The sequence below is a fragment of the Ranitomeya imitator genome, chromosome 7 (assembly GCF_032444005.1).
Source record: "Ranitomeya imitator isolate aRanImi1 chromosome 7, aRanImi1.pri, whole genome shotgun sequence".
NCBI classification, from domain to species: domain Eukaryota; kingdom Metazoa; phylum Chordata; class Amphibia; order Anura; family Dendrobatidae; genus Ranitomeya; species Ranitomeya imitator.
Genome location: NC_091288.1, coordinates 31,194,433 through 31,216,652, shown reverse-complemented (window position 1 = coordinate 31,216,652; position 22,220 = coordinate 31,194,433). Strand labels below are relative to the sequence as shown.

Sequence of the window (22,220 nt, the reverse complement as noted above, 5' to 3'; positions counted from 1 at the left end):
CTCGTATCCTGGGAACACCTCAATGGCATTATTCCATTATCAGATGGGGGAAAGAACAAAACTCGATTTATCTGACTGAGAAAGCAGCGACGATGGGATGAAACAAGGGAACATTTGCAGTATTTGGAGGCAGGGAGGCGTGCAGACCCCGAATAATGTGCGCAGGTGACACTACAGTATCAGGACAGATATATATATATATATATATATATATATATATATATATATATATATATATATATATATATATATATATATATATATATATTTTTTTTTTTTTTTTTTTGTAGCATTTACTACATTTGCATGTGTTAATAGCATCGCAGGGGGGGAATATAAAAAAAAAAAAAATACTAAACGTTCGCAAATATCTGGAACTCTAAAATAACAATGGTGGTATCAATAACTAATAGTCCTGCATTAAAAGAAAAAAAATTAAACAACCTGGTTCTTGAAACTATCATTATATACAGGCAAAGAGAAGAGGGATTAAAAAGTTGCCCGATCGCAGCATTGAACGAGCCGTGTCAAGGTCAGTAAGCGCAGACTCCACAATGAAATGCTGAATCGAAGATTTTCCGCTCACGAAAACGTGAAGCATTGTTCAAGTGAAAACCATCAGAAAATCCAGACGGCTCTGGCAATAATGGGGTTAAGCACGGTGGCGCAGTGGTTAGCACAGCAGCCTTGCAGCGCTGGGGTCCTGGGTTTCCTCCGGGCACTTCGGTTTCCTCCCACATTCCAAAGACATACTGATGGGGATTCTAGATTGTGAGTCCAATCGGGGACAGTGACAAAAACAAAGAAAAAGACTCCAACACAATATAACAAAATACAAATTTTATTGGCACAAAAATTAAAACACAATTAAAAGCACTATGTTGCTTGCAATCCTACTAAATACATGGTACAAATAGCTACAAAATATCCATATTACAGCCTGGGGCACCGATACAAACATAATAATCTGTATACCATATAAGATTCAAAAGTGCCCTGCCTAATGGCTCATGGGGAGTCCAAATACATATAGACACTAGTAATCAGAACCATACAAGACTAAACAAAACGCCATAAGCAGATACAAACCAGCGTTTAAAGCAAGCAGGCTGAGGGATGTCCGAGGATTAAACAAGCACTTGGCCCCACGCGTATCGCCTCCCAAATGAGGCTTCGTCAGGGGAAGTACCAATCGGGGACAGTGATGATAATGTGCGCAAAACTGTAAAGCGCTGCGGAATATGTTAGTGCTATATAAAAATAAAGATTATTATTATTATTATTATTATAAAAGGTCCAGACTAATCCACAGGCAAAAAAAGGAAAAAAATGCTGATAGTGGAATTTCTAAAAAAAAAAAAAAAAAAAAAAAAAACAACAATAATAAAAAAAAATTAAGTTGCATGGAGCCATACGATGAGTGCACACTGCGCAATTCCTGACGCCGTCTTACTCCTCTTGCAAAGTTTCATGCACGCTGTGCAGTTAGGCTACGTTCACATTGGCGTTCCGCCAATGTGCGTCGCTGTTGCGCCGGCGACGCAGCGGCGACGCGCCCCTATGTTTAACATAGGGGACGCGTGCGTTTTTAGGGTGGCGTTTTTCGACACTTGCGTCGTTTCCGACGCTAGCGTCGGACGCAAGAAAATGCAACAAGTTGCATTTTCTGTGTGTCCGATTTTGCGCGCGTTTTTTCGTGCGTCGCGCGTTGCGTCGCCGACGCAGGGCGGCGCAACGCTAGTGTGAACGTAGCCTTACAGATGCTTTCAGAATACTTTTTTTAGGCTACTTTCACACTGGCGTTAACTGCAATCCGCCGCAATGCGTCGTTTTGCAGAAAAAACGCATCCTGCAAAAGTGCTTGCAGGATGCGTTTTTTCCCCATAGACTTGAATTGACAACGCATTGCGACGGATTGTCACACGTCGCATCCGTCGTGCGACGGATGCGTCGTGCTTCTGCGGACCGTCGGGAGCAAAAAACGCTACATGTAACGTTTTTTGCTCCTGACGGACCGCTTTTTCCGACCGCACATGCGCGGCCGGAACTCCGCCCCCACCTCCCAGCACCTCACAATGGGGCAGAGGCTGCGCCGGAGAAATGCATCCGCTGCCTCCGTTGTGCAATGCGTTAAACGCTAGCGTCAGAATCTCTCCCCGACGTATTGCGACAGGGAGATTCCGACGCTAGTGTGAAAGTAGCCTTACGTGTAGAATTTCCTGCAATGACTAATAACCTTAAGCTACAGGATTCGCACTGTCCTAAGTGCCGTGTGTGGCCGACATCTCCCAGGAGGAAAGTCAAATGTATCCATAAGGCCCCCAATGTTCTGCCGAGACGGTATACAGCATGCTTTTTTTTTTTTATCATCAGTCACATGGATAGTCAGCTCTGCTAGACTATGAATAGGTATTTGATAAAAGGAAAGAAAAAAAAAAATTGTGGGGTTTTATTTTTCCCTACGCAAAACCTTCCCCCCAACAATGTGAACGTAGCCAAATCCTGCGACTGAAAGCTTAATTAACCCATAGGGTGCATTCCATGATAGGAGGCTGTCAACTTTGGGTCAGGAGACTGGCGGATAGTCCCAGCACAGATCACAACACGTGGATGTTTGGCTGCAGCGTTACAGTGGCCCGCTGAGCGCCCGTGCCTATACAGCGGCTACAGATCCACACTACTATGCAGCAATTTTCCACTAAAAAGTAATGATTTAGATAGTGGCGGTAACAGCTGTTCACACCCGGTATTCTAGTATCAGACATCGCCAAGAAATAATTCACACAAAGACTTTTCCCACCAATGGGAGATGGTCGCACAGAGATCCCCATGTAAAAGGATTAACGATTGATCCGCATCTCCAAAATGTGGCATAGAAAAGTGGAAATCAATGCACAGGATTCAATCTAAAAGCACAAAAAAACGGAACATCTGTAGGGCGGCAGAGGTCAGAAATGTATCATCCGACACGTCTCGCTTATTGAGGGATTGGTTACGGTTCTCAAAGGCTCCGTGTCCGCTCACAGCGGCCCTACGGAATAGTAATAGGTCAGGCTGACATTTTGCAGCACGGAGTCAAGCAACTATTAGTATGTGAAAAGAACGGGACAGTAGAAAGTGACAGGTTTAAATCTAGGTATATATATATATTCTCTCATAATCACAATCTCTATTAAAAGATAGAAATCTTGCACTTTTCACACTGGCCATTGGGGTTTTTTGAGACTCTAAAATTCTGGTTTCAGGAAATGCACATGAATATTATCTGCAATGAACAGACAATGACCCTATTGTTTGTACTGAGGCATCTAATCAGCGTGTGCAAAGGTCATTAAGGACACTGGGAGCTGTAAAATCACCTTTGGAAACCTTTATATACGTCATTTCAGCAATACGAAGTAGAATCTTCTGGCAATTTCCAAAATTACTTCCCTGATTATTTTGCCTTGTAATTTTGTTTTTAATTATTTTACCATGGTGACCTTTTCAGTAACAGGCTCAGCATGTCAGGACCTTGGCTCTCAGACATTAGAACAACGTGTTATTAGAAAGGGGCGCAGACTTCAAATGGAGCCAGACGCCATAGAACAGAGTTACGTGCGAGTCGTATCGATTGTCCGCTGCTCGACTGGCTCTGCGACCGCCACAGTCCTGTGCATGGGACTAAAAGGTCACACATTTTGTGATTAGTTATAATCCAGCTTGATCTGACCAATTTCAAGTTATTTAATTCCTAAGAAACAATTCACCCTATCAGGTGAATAGGAAAAACAATGTAGATCCTTCCAGTAAAAACCTGGCGACAGCGGCAGGGTAAGAGCTTGTAACAATCCACAGAACACATAAATGCAGAAAATTACCATAAATGAAAAAAAAAAAATAATAATAAAAAAAAAATTATATATATATATATATATATATATATATATATATATATATATATATATATATATATATATATATATATATATATATATATACATACATACATACATACATACATACACACACTCATACATACACGCACGCTTTGGGTATTCTAGAATATGCATGTCCACGTGGTATTATATTGCCCAGCCACGTGGTATTATATTGCCCAGCCACGTGGTATTATATTGCCCAGCCACGTGGTATTATATTGCCCAGCACAGAGCCACGTAGTATAGAGACTTAAAAAAAAAAAAAAAAAAAAACATATACTCACCTATAGCCCCTTGAAGTCCTGCTATACTCACCATCCGCCGCCTTTCTCGCTCATCGCCACGCTCCTGGGATCGCTCCATTGCAAGCAGCAGCTTCCGGTCCCAGGGCTGGTGTGAGCAGGACCTATGATGACGTCGCGGTCACATGACTGACGTCACGGCAGGTCCTTGTCGCACACCAGCCCTGGGACGGGACAGGAAGCTGCCGCTTGCAAAGGAGCGATCCCAGGAGCGTGGCGATGAGCGAGAAAGGCGACGGAGGGTGAGTATAGCAAGTTTTTTTTTAATTATTTTTAACATGACATTTTTACTATTGATGCTGCGTAGGCAGCATCAATAGTAAATAGTTGGGGACACACAGAGTTAATAGCAGCGGTAACGGAGTGCGTTACACCGCGGGCCGTTACCGCTGTCATTAACCCTGTGTGAGCGGTGAGCGGAGGGGATTACGGAGCGGGCGCCGGGCAGTGAGTGCAGGGGAGTAGGGGAGGGACTAATTGGACTGTGCCCGTCGCTGATTGGTCGCGGCAGCCATGACAGGCAGCTGCCGAGACCAATCAGCAAACGAATAACCGTGACAGAAGGACAGACAGACGGAAGTGACCCTTAAGGTACCGTCACACATAACGATATCATTAACGATATCGTTGCTTTTTGTGACGCTATGTGTGACAGCGACCAACGATCAGGCCCCTGCTGGGAGATCGTTGATCGCTGGGGAATGATCAGGCGATGTGTTCACTGGTAACCAGGGTAAACATCGGGTTACTAAGCGCAGGGCCGCGCTTAGTAACCCGATGTTTACCCTGGTCACCATTGTAAAAGTAAAAAAAAAAAAAAAAAAAAAAAAAAAACTACTACATACTTACATTCCTGTCACGTCCTTCAGCGTCAGCTTCCCTGCGTCCCCCAGTGTCAGCGCCGGCCAGCCGTAAAGCAGATTACAGCGGTGACGTCACCGCTCTGCTTTACGGCCGGCGCTTACACAGTGCGGGAAGCTGACGCCGGGGGACGCGACAGACACCGGAATGTAAGTATGAAGTGTTTTTTTTTTTTTACATTTACAATGGTAACCAGGGTAAACATCGGGTTACTAAGCGCGGCCCTGCACTCTGTAACCCGATGTTTACCCTGGTTACCCGGGGACTTCAGGATCGTTGGTCGCTGGAGAGCTGTCTGTGTGACAGCTCTCCAGCGACCACACAGCGACTAAACAGCGACACTGCAACGATCGGCATCGTTGTCTATATCGCTGCAGCATCGCTTAATGTGACGGTACCTTTAGACAATTATGTATATAGAAGATATAAATATATAGATAGATATATATATTTATTTATTAAAATTGCACCAAGTTTCAGTCTGCAATCTTCATTCATTTTGTGACCCACTGATGTGAAGTTTGCACATGTTATCCAAGTTTAAGATGTTTTCTACTGGGATTGTCCCTCCCAGTAATACAGGCTGGATGTGAGCTCTCTTTTTATGCATGGTGCTTAGGTCTTCACAAGCTTTCGTGCATCAGCACAGCTAAATTACTGCACTTATTTCCTTTCCAAATATCTTATCCTCCTTTTTATCCCGTTTTCTCTATTTCCATAAGGCTTTAGATACTTTCTCCCCTGTCCACTGCAAATCTGTGTACAACCACCTTCCTCCTGCCATCAGTCCGATTTGTAACTTCTGAAAAGGTATTAAGCAAAATAAGAAAGACTTCCATTCTGCAGCCGCTCAATAGTAGAACAATTTAAATTATTACTATTTAAAAAATGTGATAAGGATTGAATTTAGGAAGCAAAGTTGTAGGAACGGTTTACAGAGATCAGTAGTTTTATGCCTAAGGTGGACACAACCCATAATAAAGTCATGCACCAGTTAGGAACGGATTGAAAAAAAAAAAAAAAGTTTGCATGCAATATGTTGTTTGTTTTTTAATCAGATGCAATAACTGATTTTTATTCCCATCATCTGGTGAAACAGAGCGATCAGTTCCAGTATCAAGTTTTCACCCAAACATTCACTTCAACACCATAATAAAAAATAAAATATATAAATCAGAACAGGTTCTTGAAAGCATTGTTTACAAGCTGCATAATTAATAAGATGTATTTAGACACAGGCCGCACCGACCAGACATCTGTGTTATAAATGCGACATAGCCCTGGCCTACAAGTCCCAGAATGCACTGCAGCCGGAGACCGTCATGTCAAGACCAAAGACATGGATATCAGAGTTCCCGCGCCATTGCGAATCGCACAGCTCCGGATACGGCCTGTACGACGAGTCATTACTGAGCAAACATTTGTCACATCTGTCAGCTGCGAAGGCAAACAATTACTATTCACACACGCAGGTGAAGAACAAATCTCACAGCCAATTCCTTTTTCGCAGATGCAATAAAACAAAATTACTTTAGAAAATTTAGCAGAGCCGAAAAATCTCATCTACAATGCGCCAATCAGTCACATTCATTACACCTTGCAGAGCAGGATGAGACAGGAGGCTGTGAGGGAAGAGTGGGAGAAAATATGTAATCCTAATACGGACTCACCCGTGGAAGAAGTCACGGTGAACCCACTGCCCCCCTCCCCCCCCCGTCAGAGGAAACATAGTAACATAGTAAGGCCGAAAAAAGACATTTGTCCATCCACTTCAGCCCAAGGAAGTCACGGCGGACCCACTCCCCCAAGAGGAAGTCAGAGCCGACCTCCCCCCCGAGAGGGAGTCACAGCGGACCTTCCCCCGAGAGGAAGTCACAGCGGACCTTCCCCCGAGAGGAAGTCACAGCGGACCTTCCCCCGAGAGGAAGTCACAGCGGACCTTCCCCCGAGAGGAAGTCACAGCGGACCTTCCCCCGAGAGGAAGTCACAGCGGACCTTCCCCCGAGAGGAAGTCACAGCAGACCTTCCCCCGAGAGGAAGTCACAGCAGACCTTCCCCCGAGAGGAAGTCACAGCAGACCTTCCCCCGAGAGGAAGTCACAGCAGACCTTCCCCCGAGAGGAAGTCACAGCAGACCTTCCCCCGAGAGGAAGTCACAGCAGACCTTCCCCCGAGAGGAAGTCACAGCAGACCTTCCCCCGAGAGGAAGTCACAGCAGACCTTCCCCCGAGAGGAAGTCACAGCAGACCTTCCCCCGAGAGGAAGTCACAGCAGACCTTCCCCCGAGAGGAAGTCACAGCAGACCTTCCCCCGAGAGGAAGTCACAGCAGACCTTCCCCCGAGAGGAAGTCACAGCAGACCTTCCCCCGAGAGGAAGTCACAGCAGACCTTCCCCCGAGAGGAAGTCACAGCAGACCTTCCCCCGAGAGGAAGTCACAGCAGACCTTCCCCCGAGAGGAAGTCACAGCAGACCTTCCCCCGAGAGGAAGTCACAGCAGACCTTCCCCCGAGAGGAAGTCACAGCAGACCTTCCCCCGAGAGGAAGTCACAGCAGACCTCCCTCCGAGAGGAAGTCACAGCAGACCTCCCTCCCAGAGGAAGACACAGCAGACCTCCCTCCCAGAGGAAGACACAGCAGACCTCCCTCCCAGAGGAAGACACAGCAGACCTCCCTCCCAGAGGAAGACACAGCAGACCTCCCTCCCAGAGGATGACACAGCAGACCTCCCTCCCAGAGGAAGACACAGCAGTCCTCCCTCCCAGAGGATGACACAGCAGACCTCCCTCCCAGAGGAAGACACAGCAGACCTCCCTCCCAGAGGAAGACACCCGGTTACCCCCCCCCCCCCTTGAGAGGAAGACAGCGGACCACCACAACCCCCCCCCCAACCCCCCCCCCCCCCCCCGGGGAACCTCCCCCGTACGCCATGAGAGGGAGTCACAGCAGACCTCGCCCCGAGAGGAAGACAAAGATAAAAACCATTCTTGCCATCAGTGGTATTCATAGTTATTCCACAATACATTGCTGAGAGTCCAATAAACTCTTCTGCCCAGACAATCCTACTGAATGTTATCAAAACTCGGGGTCCAAGGGTAAACACGGCTCAAGGAGCAAATGTTAGTGGCGGCACGGCTAGGGAGCCACGGACTGTCAGTACGGATGCCGGGCACACAGGCCAAGACCTGGCGCATCTGCTTAGAGCAATGTGCACGTGAACTGATTGCTTCCCGGCCTCGATTCTCATTTTGACAGCTAAAAGCAGGAAGAGCAGAATCGGAGATCAATGAACTCTACGGAAAAGGTCTGTGCAGCAAGAGAGGAGATCTATTAATGCCTCTGTGCACAGGACTGGGATTTATTCACAATCCGCACAATGCTCCCGTACTCTGGAGCTTAAGAATGGTGAGAAACGAACATATCGCAGTCTCAAACTTTCACATGTTCCGCCCAACGGCAAAATCATCTGTGCAACTTATCTGTGCCACGCGTCGAGCGCCTATTTTGATTTTGCGTAGAAAAAAAGCCAATTGCGGACAAGTCATGAGTGACCTGCACTGAGGACTATGGCAAGTGAGCAGCGTGTGACTTACGACTAGTGGCGAATTTGGAGACTTTTTGGGGACTCTTCATTGCAGGTTGACCATAGAAAATGAGAGTCATAAAAGCTCGAGAGGCGACCCACTCCAAAGTACCACCACGCGTAACTGACGGCACGAGCCGGACGAGCAGGCGCAGTCATTCACCAGGATGTGCGGAGACACCAATAAAAGTCTACAGATATAGGACTGACGCGTTTCATTACATTCACTGCGTGAATCAGTCCGTTCAGAAAAGTGGGATTTGTAGGGGAAATGTGTGCGGGGAATAAAGACTCCCATTTAGGCCATGTTCACACCTTGCATTTTTGCTGCGTTTTGTTTTCCAGTAGGTTTTGTTGCGTTTTTGCTGTCGGTGCATTCTGATGTACGGTAGTTTAGTGCGCCCCATAAAAATCATGATGCAACTTCCTTAAGGTTTTTGTGAAATCTGATACCTGCGTTTTTTGCTGCATTTTCCTATCGTTTCCTATGGGTGAAAAAAAAGCTGAAAGAAGTGACACGCTGCAGTTTTCCAAATCAGGAAAATAAAACTAATGTGTGCATGAGATTTCAGAAATCTTAGACTTTGTTGGTACTGTAAAACGCAGATGAAAATTTGCATTAAAAAATACAGCAAAAACGCAAGGTGTGAACACAGCCTAACAAAGATTTTCTGCTGCAGATTTGAGGAAAGGTTGTTGATTCGTCAGATGCTCACTGTGCGTTTTAACCATTTGCAATAAAAGGGAGAAATCTGCAGAAACGCTTACACTTGAGGCAGCTATACAGAATATTTCCGCCAGATCTACACTCACCCAAGTGGCAGCGCGGTGAATGAGAGGTTCCGCCTTATTGCTGGTGCACACTCACGCACTCCTTGGCGGCTGCCGTCGCTGTCAGCTTGCATGCCAGTCTTACACCGGGTCCACATTTGTTGGCTTTGCAGTGAAAAGATTACCGTTCATGGTAAAAATGTGTAGCAATGTCGCAGCAAAATGAAGAAATAAAATCCGCAGCGTAATCAGATTTCTATCCATAAAGTTTCTGGCACACGGGGATAGGATTTCAAAAAATAAAATAAGAAGAAAAAAAAAATAGTTTTTGTGCAGATTCCATACACCAGCACCGATGTCACACCGACATCGCGACCCATAGACCGGCACCGATGTCACACCGACATCGCGACCCATAGACCGGCACCGATGTCACACTGACATCGCGACCCATAGACCGGCACCAATGTCACATCGACATCGCGACCTATGGACCGGCACCAATGTCACATCGACATCACGACCTATGGACCGGCACCGATGTCACGACCCATAGACCGGCACCGATGTCACATCGACATAGCGACCTATGGACCGGCACCGATGTCACATCGACATAGCGACCTATGGACCGGCACCGATGTCACATCGACATCACGACCTATGGACCGGCACCGATGTCACATCGACATCGCGACCTATGGACCGGCACCGATGTCACACCGACATCGCGACCCATAGACCGGCACCAATGTCACATCGACATAGCGACCTATGGACCGGCACCGATGTCACATCGACATCACGACCTATGGACCGGCACCGATGTCACGACCCATAGACCGGCACCGATGTCACACCGACATCGCGACCCATAGACCGGCACCGATGTCACATCGACATAGCGACCTATGGACCGGCACCGATGTCACATCGACATAGCGACCTATGGACCGGCACCGATGTCACATCGACATAGCGACCTATGGACCGGCACCGATGTCACATCGACATCACGACCTATGGACCGGCACCGATGTCACGACCCATAGACCGGCACCGATGTCACATCGACATCGCGACCTAAGGACCGGCACCGATGTCACATAGACATCGCGACCTATGGACCGGCACCAATGTCACATCGACATCGCGACCTATGGACCGGCACCGATGTCACGACCCACAGACCGGCACCGATGTCACATCGACATCGCGACCTAAGGACCGGCACCGATGTCACATCGACATCGCGACCTATGGACCGGCACCAATGTCACATCGACATCGCGACCTATGGACCGGCACCGATGTCACATCGACATCGCGACCCATAGACCGGCACCAATGTCACACCGACATCGCGACCTACGGACCGGCACCGATGTCACATCGACATCACGACCTATGGACCGGCACCGATGTCACATCGACATCACGACCTATGGACCGGCACCGATGTCACGACCCATAGACCGGCACCGATGTCACATCGACATCGCGACCTAAGGACCGGCACCGATGTCACATAGACATCGCGACCTATGGACCGGCACCGATGTCACATCGACATCGCGACCTATGGACCGGCACCGATGTCACATCGACATCGCGACCCATAGACCGGCACCAATGTCACACCGACATCGCGACCTATGGACCGGCACCGATGTCACATCGACATCGCGACCCATAGACCGGCACCAATGTCACATCGACATCGCGACCTATGGACCGGCACCGATGTCACATCGACATCACGACCTATGGACCGGCACCGATGTCACGACCCATAGACCGGCACCGATGTCACATCGACATCGCGACCTAAGGACCGGCACCGATGTCACACCGACATCACGACCTATGGACCGGCACCGATGTCACGACCCATAGACCGGCACCGATGTCACATCGACATCGCGACCTAAGGACCGGCACCGATGTCACATCGACATCGCGACCTAAGGACCGGCACCGATGTCACATCGACATCGCGACCTATGGACCGGCACCGATGTCACACCGACATCGCGACCCATAGACCGGCACCAATGTCACACTGACATCGCGACCTATGGACCGGCACCGATGTCACATCGACATCGCGACCCATGGACCGGCACCGATGTCACACCAACATCGCGACCCATAGACCGGCACCAATGTCACATCGACATCGCGACCTATGGACCGGCACCGATGTCACATCGACATCACGACCTATGGACCGGCCCCGATGTCACGACCCATAGACCGGCACCGATGTCACATCGACATCGCGACCTATGGACCGGCACCGATGTCACAGACATCGCGACCTATGGACCGGCACCGATGTCACACTGACATCGCGACCCATAGACCGGCACCGATGTCACATCGACATCGAGACCCATAGACCGGCACCGATGTCACACCGACATCGCGACCCATAGACCGGCACCGATGTCACACCGACATCGCGACCCATAGACCGGCACCAATGTCACATCGACATCGCGACCTATGGACCGGCACCGATGTCACATCGACATCACGACCTATGGACCGGCACCGATGTCACGACCCATAGACCGGCACCGATGTCACATCGACATCGCGACCTAAGGACCGGCACCGATGTCACACCGACATCACGACCTATGGACCGGCACCGATGTCACGACCCATAGACCGGCACCGATGTCACATCGACATCGCGACCTAAGGACCGGCACCGATGTCACATCGACATCGCGACCTATGGACCGGCACCGATGTCACACCGACATCGCGACCCATAGACCGGCACCAATGTCACACTGACATCGCGACCTATGGACCGGCACCGATGTCACATCGACATCGCGACCCATAGACCGGCACCAATGTCACATCGACATCGCGACCTATGGACCGGCACCGATGTCACATCGACATCACGACCTATGGACCGGCCCCGATGTCACGACCCATAGACCGGCACCGATGTCACATCGACATCGCGACCTATGGACCGGCACCGATGTCACAGACATCGCGACCTATGGACCGGCACCGATGTCACACTGACATCGCGACCCATAGACCGGCACCGATGTCACATCGACATCGAGACCTATGGACCGGCACCGATGTCACACAGACATCGCGACCCATAGACCGGCACCGATGTCACACCGACATCGCGACCCATAGACCGGCACCGATGTCACACCGACATCGCGACCCATAGACCGGCACCGATGTCACATCGACATCGCGACCTATGGACCGGCACCGATGTCACACTGACATCGCGACCCATAGACCGGCACCAATGTCACATCGACATCGCGACCTATGGACCGGCACCGATGTCACATCGACATCACGACCTATGGACCGGCACCGATGTCACGACCCATAGACCGGCACCGATGTCACATCGACATCGCGACCTAAGGACCGGCACCGATGTCACACCGACATCACGACCTATGGACCGGCACCGATGTCACGACCCATAGACCGGCACCGATGTCACATCGACATCGCGACCTAAGGACCGGCACCGATGTCACATCGACATCGCGACCTAAGGACCGGCACCGATGTCACATCGACATCGCGACCTATGGACCGGCACCGATGTCACACCGACATCGCGACCCATAGACCGGCACCAATGTCACACTGACATCGCGACCTATGGACCGGCACCGATGTCACATCGACATCGCGACCCATGGACCGGCACCGATGTCACACCAACATCGCGACCCATAGACCGGCACCAATGTCACATCGACATCGCGACCTATGGACCGGCACCGATGTCACATCGACATCACGACCTATGGACCGGCACCGATGTCACACTGACATCGCGACCCATAGACCGGCACCAATGTCACACTGACATCGCGACCTATGGACCGGCACCGATGTCACATCGACATCGCGACCCATGGACCGGCACCGATGTCACACCAACATCGCGACCCATAGACCGGCACCAATGTCACATCGACATCGCGACCTATGGACCGGCACCGATGTCACATCGACATCACGACCTATGGACCGGCCCCGATGTCACGACCCATAGACCGGCACCGATGTCACATCGACATCGCGACCTATGGACCGGCACCGATGTCACAGACATCGCGACCTATGGACCGGCACCGATGTCACACTGACATCGCGACCCATAGACCGGCACCGATGTCACATCGACATCGAGACCTATGGACCGGCACCGATGTCACACCGACATCGCGACCCATAGACCGGCACCGATGTCACACCGACATCGCGACCCATAGACCGGCACCGATGTCACACCGACATCGCGACCCATAGACCGGCACCGATGTCACACCGACATCGCGACCTATGGACCGGCACCGATGTCACACTGACATCGCGACCCATAGACCGGCACCGATGTCACATCGACATCGAGACCTATGGACCGGCACCGATGTCACACCGACATCGCGACCCATAGACCGGCACCGATGTCACACCGACATCGCGACCCATAGACCGGCACCGATGTCACAATTTTTTTTATTATTTTACCCGCGCCTGACAAAGCCATCAAAGAAATCTATAATTTCACAATTGCTCCTGGAGACGGCTCGTCAATAGCGATTCCGAAACTTTCGCTGAGCTACTTAGAAGATAACGTTTCGCCAACAATGGATGTTATTTGGCCGCCGTGATATCGGCACAATGCTGTACTCAGCGCTTTATGGCGGCATTAAGTGTCATTTATGGATAGTCATCGATATCCCATGGCGGAGTGCAGGAAAAAAGTGCCGCTCAATGTGACAACCCGCCTTTTTAAAAGCACATTACTGTGACGCATCACATCTTAAAGTGAGCGTTTGGTGCGGCTGAATCGAGATTAATAGGTTGCGTGAAAAATTAGTTTTTCATGACTGCTCGTAAAAAAAGCCCAACTGTACATTACATTTATTTATTTTTTACAACAGTATTGCCATTGCGGGGAGGTAAAGTAGACCGCTCTAGAGGTTTAATTCTACCTGGTCTAAAGAGGACACGCCCATAATGCACTTCTAAACTAATTTGCATGTAGCTTGAGAGATTGATTCCTCAGCACTGACACACTCCCTCAATGCACCTCCAGGCTAATCTGCATGCGAGTTCAAAGCTCGATTTCTCAGCACCAGCGCATCAGATTACTACAAGACAGGTATCATTTTTATCGTTGTACGCCCTATACAGCCATACCACTAGTTTGATTAGTAAAATTGTCCTGATGGGAATCCCCAATAAAAGTAAGGGTTTAGCTAAAATTATACACATATCCCGCAAAACGTGCTTTTGCTCTCCATCGAGCTGGTATACATTTCCATGATATTAAAAATAAATAAAACATAATGATTTACGCCATGTTATTCAATGGCACAAAGTATGTCCGCATGTAGCAGATTTGTCTAGTTTGTGTTTTTGAAGATTTGTCAAAAAAATCTAAAGGGTTTTCTGATTTCAGCAAAGTGAATGAGATCCCTGAAGTCTGACCGAGTGTCTTCGGCATGCTCGAATAACTCGTATGTTCAAGTCCCCGCGGCTGCATGTCCCCCTGCTATTATTTGCTTGCAATATTCCACATTGAACACGGTTTGGTTGGATTAGTCGGGAACTGCTGCTTGATATGATGAACGTTCCCCCAGGGACTGTCAGACTGCGCGACATAAAATCAGTCCCCGCTAGGTAACTGCCAGCAGAGGTGCTGGAATCAAAAGCTAAGCGAACGTGAGCTGGAAGGCCGCCGTGTCTTAGTACCGACATGGAAAGTCTTGTTACAGTAATTAGTGTGATTAGGACGGGGACCTGATACATAAATCATGAAGGAGAAAAATAATTGCAACTTGCTGCCTTTAACCGTGAACTTTACTTTACGTCACCCTCTCTAATGTCAAAACCATCCCCAAAGAAATCCTGAAAGCTAATTAGCTGCAGAAATTAACACATTTATTCATAGGGCTCTATATAGGGGCTGAGAGGAGAGATACTGCAGAATGGGCTGTATATAGGGGCTGAGAGGAGAGATGTACTGCAGGATAGGCTGTATATAGGATCTGAGAGGAGAGATACTGCAGGATGGGCTGTATATAGGGGCTGAGAGAAGTACTGCAGGATGGGCTGTATATAGGGGCTGAGAGGAGAGATGTACTGCAGTAGGGGCAGGGGCTGAAAAAAATCTGCAGTAAAGGCTGTGTATATATAGGGCATAAAGGTGAGATATACACTGCAGGATGTGCTGCATACAGGGGTGTTGAAAGGAGAGACACTCTGCAAGACAGTAGATTTATACTATTTATATGGACAGAACACAGATATACTCCAGGATGGTCTCTATAGAGACGCTGAGATGAGAGATATATTGCAGGATGGACTAAATACAGGAGACAGACAAGAGGTTTAATGCAGGATGGGGCTCTATGTACAGGGGCTAAATGTTACTTTTGATGCATATAACAAAGGATTATCTTCTGTCATATGCATCAACAGAACATTTGCGGTTTTACAAAAAAATTTTGTCAGCAGCAAGCAATAAAACACAGATCTGCATTGCCATTGAGGAGAAAGTTGAGATTTGCTAAAACCTTGCAGCGCTGGAGTCCTGGGTTCTAATCCCACCCAGGACAACATCTGCAAAGAGTTTGTATGTTCTTTCCATGTTTGTGTGGGTTTCCTCTGGGTTCTCCGGTTTCCTCCCACATTCCAAAGACATAATGATAGGGAATTTAGATTGTGAGCCCCATCGGGGACAGCGATGATAATGTGTGCAAACTGTAAAGCGCTGCGGAATATGTTACCGCTATATAAATAAAAAAGAAAAAATAAAGAAGAAAACCAATTACTGATATAAAACCATAGAGGCAGCTATACTAAAGTAGATGGCAAAAGATAAAATAGGCCAGTCAGTGTACTGCGCAGGTTCAGACAGTGCACAGTACGATGAGCTGAGATTTAGATTAGCTTGACAACTGAGATTTGGGCATAATAAGGAGTAAGCAAGAGAGGAGGAGGGGGTCTGCAGCACTGAGGAGAAGCCAGCGGCCAGCTGAATTGGCGGTCCGGTCCTATTATCTGCTAAAACACAGTGAAGCTGGCTGTGAATATCTATGATCATCTCAGAGAGGTAGTCTTGGATTAGAAAAGAAATTGGAACTTTTTCCCCAGAAAGAGAGCCAATGGACAGAAGAGAACAAAGCAAAGCGAAAAAGACCAAGGGATCGGACATGCCTAAAATCTACTCTCCCTGATTGTTTTTTTGGAGGCTGCCCCAGGACATTTTCAAACATCTCTAATAGCGGTCTCTGAATCTTGCGTCGTGTATGCAGAATATAGTACAGAAATGTTGAAGCTGTGACTGGTTGTGCCTAATTATAAAGTATGCAGGACCAGAGCTGAAAAATACAGAGAATAAATAAAAGTAGTCTTTATTAGCTCAACTTGAAAATAGCAGCAGATTTATTCCTAATACACAAATAGCTGTAATTAGGAGGAAAAGTTTTTCTTTACAAGCAATTACCTTCAAAGTCGATAATTTGCTATCTGGTTTAATGTCACTGTGCGAGAACTTCCCGAGATGTCGAAAAGAAAAACAACAAGTTTCAGACAATCTTCTTCTGTGTTTTCATGGCAGCCTCAGAAGTGAGAAAAACAAGCGAGGCGCGATAAATGGAGAGCGCTGCTGATGTTTGGAGACCCTCAACGGGCGGCTGATATTTCCAACCAAGGCTCGAGATGGAGGCGTCTGACTAAGGCCAAAGGCGAAAAACCAGAGTGTAAAGTAAACTTGACTGATGAAGATAATGTACAACTCTATCAAAAAATAAAAATAAAAAGCCCAATGGAAGCTCTTAAAAGAGGTTATTCTCAACTTTCGGAATGGGTAAAATTGCACAGGGTTTGTAAAAAGGAGCAACTTTGCAATTTACTTATTAAAAGTACTTTTCATTCTCAAGAACAGAGGAATTTTAGATTTGTTTATTGCTTGTTTCCTCGGTCAACAGCCGCCTTTTTCGCAGAAAGAGAGCAGTGCTTACAAGCTTTTTTCTATGGAGCCTGACCCCAGTGCTCCTCCGATCCTACAGACACAAAGCTAACAGTATCTGAGAGAGAGCGCGCATTTTGGGCCAGTAGGGCTACCATGCTACTGGTCCAGTCAACTGCGAGAAGCTCCCGAAGATGGAAGACAATAATCCTTCAAATAAAACTGAATACAAGATGGCGTAGCTTGCAGTTACTCAATTCTTGTGTCCCCGTGACAATTTTAATCAGCCGATAGTCCCTATGGCCTTAGGTCAAAGGCCAGATGGAGCGGCTCAGGGTCCGTCGACCCACAATGGGCCAGCGGCTTCATCAAACAACTGGCCATGATGGTGGGTGAAGTTTCAGATGCATGCGGATGGCTAAAAGGTCCGACCCTACCCTTAGTCATGGCAGTGTACGTCTTGGCTGAATAGGGGGGTTAAACATGGCGGACAATCAGATAAATGACACCGGGAAACCTCAAGGATGCCAAGATGTCAGCTGCTTGTACAAAGACGCTCCCCACTTAGAGGCGATTTTGGAGCAAAGGACCTCCCTACCCTCTTCCCCCAAATTGTGACATCCACATGCTCTATTTTAATGTATAAATATATGAGGGGACAGTACAAAGACCTTTCTGATGATCTTTTTAATCATAGACCTGAGACAGGGACAAGGGGGCATCCTCTACGTCTGGAGGAAAGAAGGTTTAAGCATAAAAACAGACGCGGATTCTTTACTGTAAGAGCAGTGAGACTATGGAACTCTCTGCCGTATGATGTTGTAATGAGTGATTCATTACTTATATTTAAGAGGGGACTGGATACCTTTCTTGAAAGGTGTAATGTTACAGGGTATATATACTAGATCCTTGATAGGGTGTTGATCCAGGGAACTAGTCTGATTGCCGTATGCGGAGTCGGGAAGGATTTTTTTTCCCCAATGTGGAGCTTACTCTTTGCCACATGGGTTTTTTTTTTTTGCCTTCCTCTGGATCAACATGTTAGGGCATGTTAGGTTAGGCTATGGGGTGAACTAGATGGACTTAAAGTCTTCCATCAACCTTAATAACTATGTTACTATGTAATAGGACAATGTAATCTACTGGGCAGCCCCCGAGGTAGCCTTATTCTGCCCGCATGCAATGTATCATTAACATGAGTGCGGATGAATCAATATTGGCGGCTTCATCCATGAACGTTCGGTGTATTGACGACAGGAGCCTCCGGCTATAAGCAATAGGGACATCGGCGCTTACTCATTATTGAGACCGAACTGGTTACTTTTTGCTGTGTCTTGGCATTAACTGATGATCTTGCATGATATTTGTAAAGAGGTTGGATAGGGAAGATGGCGACAGATGGGGGGTCTCTGACCGTCCCTATGTAGGAATGGTTCACTGTATTCTGGGTTACAGCCTTCAAGTTTGTGTTATTTTCACATACGGTATCAAAAAAATAGGAGACAGATGGGACTGTCAGTAGGATCAGACTACACAGGGTTTCTTTGTAGTCTGTCGCCATGGAGACACATTAGTCTGCACAAAAATTCGTATACACAAAACAGTAGGGGGTTGTTTTTTCTCAATTTTATGACTTTCGAAACGTTGCTTTATTTGGTGGCAAAAGTGGATATGTCTTGACCACTAATATTTGTAACATCAGCAATAATCCTCATACTGCCAGTTGGAAAAGCTCCTTCACTGAAAGGAAGCACAGCTTAGATGGGGAGCGAACTGCAGCACGATCTGCGATTCTGTCCAGCGCCTTCACATGCTTGACTGTGTCTGGAGTCAGATCCCCCCCAAAAAGCCTCCAAGTTAGGGAGAAGGGGAGGTTGTGTAGGTGGGAGAAGGAACGGGTAAGGACCTGTGGCAGACTGTGCCCGCCTCGGGCAACCTGTGGCGGGCTGTGCCCGTCTCGGGGGACCTATGGCGGGCTGTGCCCGTCTCAGGGATCCAGGAAGAAGACCAGGTTAAGAGGTGGCCATACATGAATGTAGCTGTCGTCCACTCTCAGCTACTTCAGCAACTCACACAATTCAACAGAGATATAGAAATTACCTAATTTGAGAGAAAAAGTACTTGAACTCTAGCACCATATATTGCAAAAAGCAATTAAAAAAAGTAAATATTGACAGCTTAAAAGAGCTTTAACACATGATTTTGGACAAGAAGCCAAATACGAATCTCTGTTTGCCAACTAGTGTTACTGGGTGTTACCACTCATCAGCACAAAGCAAGAAATCTGATTTGAGGCTTGCAACATATTTGCAAATCGGAGGAAAAGTGAAATGCATTTTTCCAAAATCTAGGACTGCAAACCAACATGCATTTATAGCATATACTTTCCAGAAGGAAATAACCCTAGAAGAGTTTTATAGCAACCCCCCTCGGGATTAATTCTGTCTGACGTTGCGGCCATCGGAGCAGAAGAGGTTGTGCATCCCTGATCTCCATTAATCCTTTATAGGCATTTACTGTACATCTGAATATGGCACGTGGACTTCACACATACAAGAGGCATCACCTAACAAAACACAGGAGCTATGCTCACAATGTGCAACAAATAAAGTGCTGGCGTGTGGTTTTCTACTGGATTAGCCCGTGTTTTCATTCGGCAGGAAGCGCAGTCACATCCCCATTGTTCCTGCCCGACGTCGGACCATTATCTTACTTACTTTGCAAATCTACAGTTCGAGAAACAACTGCCGCAGCACGCATGTCCTGAAAGCCATTGTCACAAAAAAAAACAAAGCCAGACAATTTTGCATATTTTCTAATAGAGAAACAAGTCCTAAGCAAACATGAAAAAGGTAAACTCACTTCACATAGCTCTTGTAATGCAAACAACTCTCCGCAGGCAAATATCGCGCACTGCAGGCGATACAACGCCGAAAATGCAGGACGATGGGGCGACAGTGGAAACACTCCACCGTGCACGCACCAACGGCCTAGGAAACAACCACATCATGCTGAAATGGAAATGCAGATTTAGGAAAATATTCAGTATTGTGTGTACATTTTAGGCTACAGTCACATTAGCGTTGCGTCTGGCGCAGCCGCAGCGACGCATGCGTCATGTGCCCCTATATTTAACATGGGGGCGCATGGACATGCGTTGTCTTGCGTTTTGTGACGCATGCATCATTTTTGGCGCAAGCATCAAGGCGCAGAGGACGCAGCAAGTTGCATTTTTTTGCGTCCAAAAGCAAGCCAAAAAATGGACGCATGCGTCACAAAACCATGCGTTTTTGCATGCGTTGTGCGTTGCGTAGCCGACGCAACACACAACAACGTAAGTGTAAACGTACCCTTAACAGGGGATGCTTATTTTTTTTTTTTTTTTTTTTTTTACTGAAATGCATGCATTTTTGGCCAAAAATAAATTTTTACAATTGGGTTTCTGTAACAATTTTGCACCATTTGGCTGTAGCTTTTTTTTCGACGTGAAAGTTATAGAAAAGCCACAAAGTAACAACTATTAATTGTTGGATCTAAAATTAATTTTCCCAACTGCTTTCTCTGCTTATTTTTATTATTCCTTATGTAAATTTCCGTCGTAATCTTCTGTTCTCAGTGGCTTCCAGCCGTCGCTCGCTGTGATTTGCTCCCCGCGACACGACGGCCAACGTCCCATTACCGCGCTCCGTTAAGGCTCCGCCGCAGCCGGCGCACCGACGACTTCTTAATATCAAATCATATTTCACTCCCTCAACCTTTAACGCTGCATTAGGAAACGCGGCTCCTGCCCGCTCCCCGGCTTTCTTGTTTTATGGCTCGTACAAGCTGCCGTTTGGGAAATAAGTTAATTACAAAATATATATATTGTTCCCAGTCAGGCTTCACTAATGTTATAGTTTACGGAAAGTTTAACAGTTGTCGCATAATTCATCACGCGCCAAACAAATGATGGGATTTTTACAAATATTGATATTTCCTTCAGTAAAGAGATTAACCCCTTTTTAATTAAAAAGTATCAAATCCTTGATTCGCCATTCTCCGTGGGGAAGCTAAACTTTCTACTCCACCAAGTCTGGATCCTCCTCAATTAAAAAAAAGTGCTGTCAACTTATGGAATGGGTAAAAATTCTAAAGTTATTGCACGAAAAAAGCAATTTTGCAATTTACAACTAATTAAAACATTGTTTCTGTTCAAGAATGGAGGAATTTTTCATTCTATAGTTAACTGCTCATTGCCACCTTTGAAGTCTATGACGGATCTCTGAGGCAAGGAGCGTGCGATCGCTGGATCCGGACAGAACCGGTGACCCTGCGATCCTTCCATGCAGTAGAGGCAAAGCCACCTATGATGGCAGCATCTGAGAGCTCACAGTACGGACCATTGACGAAGCCTGCGCTGTCAATCATCAGGAGTGCACCACGCTGGCCGGCAGTGGGGCGGTGCGCTCCTGAAGACAACCCCTTTAACAATACGGTGTGTCCAGGAATCCATTATCGGGTCTATAATTTTGCAAAGAATGATTACTCCTGATAACTGTGCTGGTATCTGGAATTAAGCTTTCACACCTTGCTGACACCACTTAATGGGTTGAGTATAGGGTCCTTCTGGTGGCCATGCACCTTCATTCACTTCTATGGAGCTCTGAAAATTGCGGAGCACTATTGCACGAACAAAAGATTGTTTGAGACCTTCTTTAAGAATGATTGTCCTGAGAAGAAAAACGGAGAGCCACCACGAGTCTTGTGTCTGTCAACAGGAAAGTATCCCGAGATCACTCATGTGT

At 47.4% G+C, this 22,220-nt stretch overlaps 2 protein-coding genes across 14 annotated transcripts in view; one reads left to right on the top strand and one right to left on the bottom strand.

Moving 5' to 3' along the window:
* The window catches only part of PKP4 (plakophilin 4), a 252,906-nt gene that overhangs the window by 191,989 nt on the left and 38,697 nt on the right, over positions 1-22,220 (bottom strand). The window lies entirely within an intron of this gene.
* On the top strand, positions 6,693-7,796 carry LOC138646077 (putative uncharacterized protein ENSP00000383309). The gene has a single exon (XM_069735546.1). The coding sequence runs from the start codon at positions 6,693-6,695 to the stop codon at positions 7,794-7,796; it is 1,104 nt and encodes a 367-aa protein (XP_069591647.1).

Coding starts and splice junctions, on each gene's coding strand:
- LOC138646077 (XM_069735546.1), top strand. CDS start 6,693: ATGAGACAGGAGGCTGTGAGGGAAGAGTGGGAGAAAATATGTAATCCT.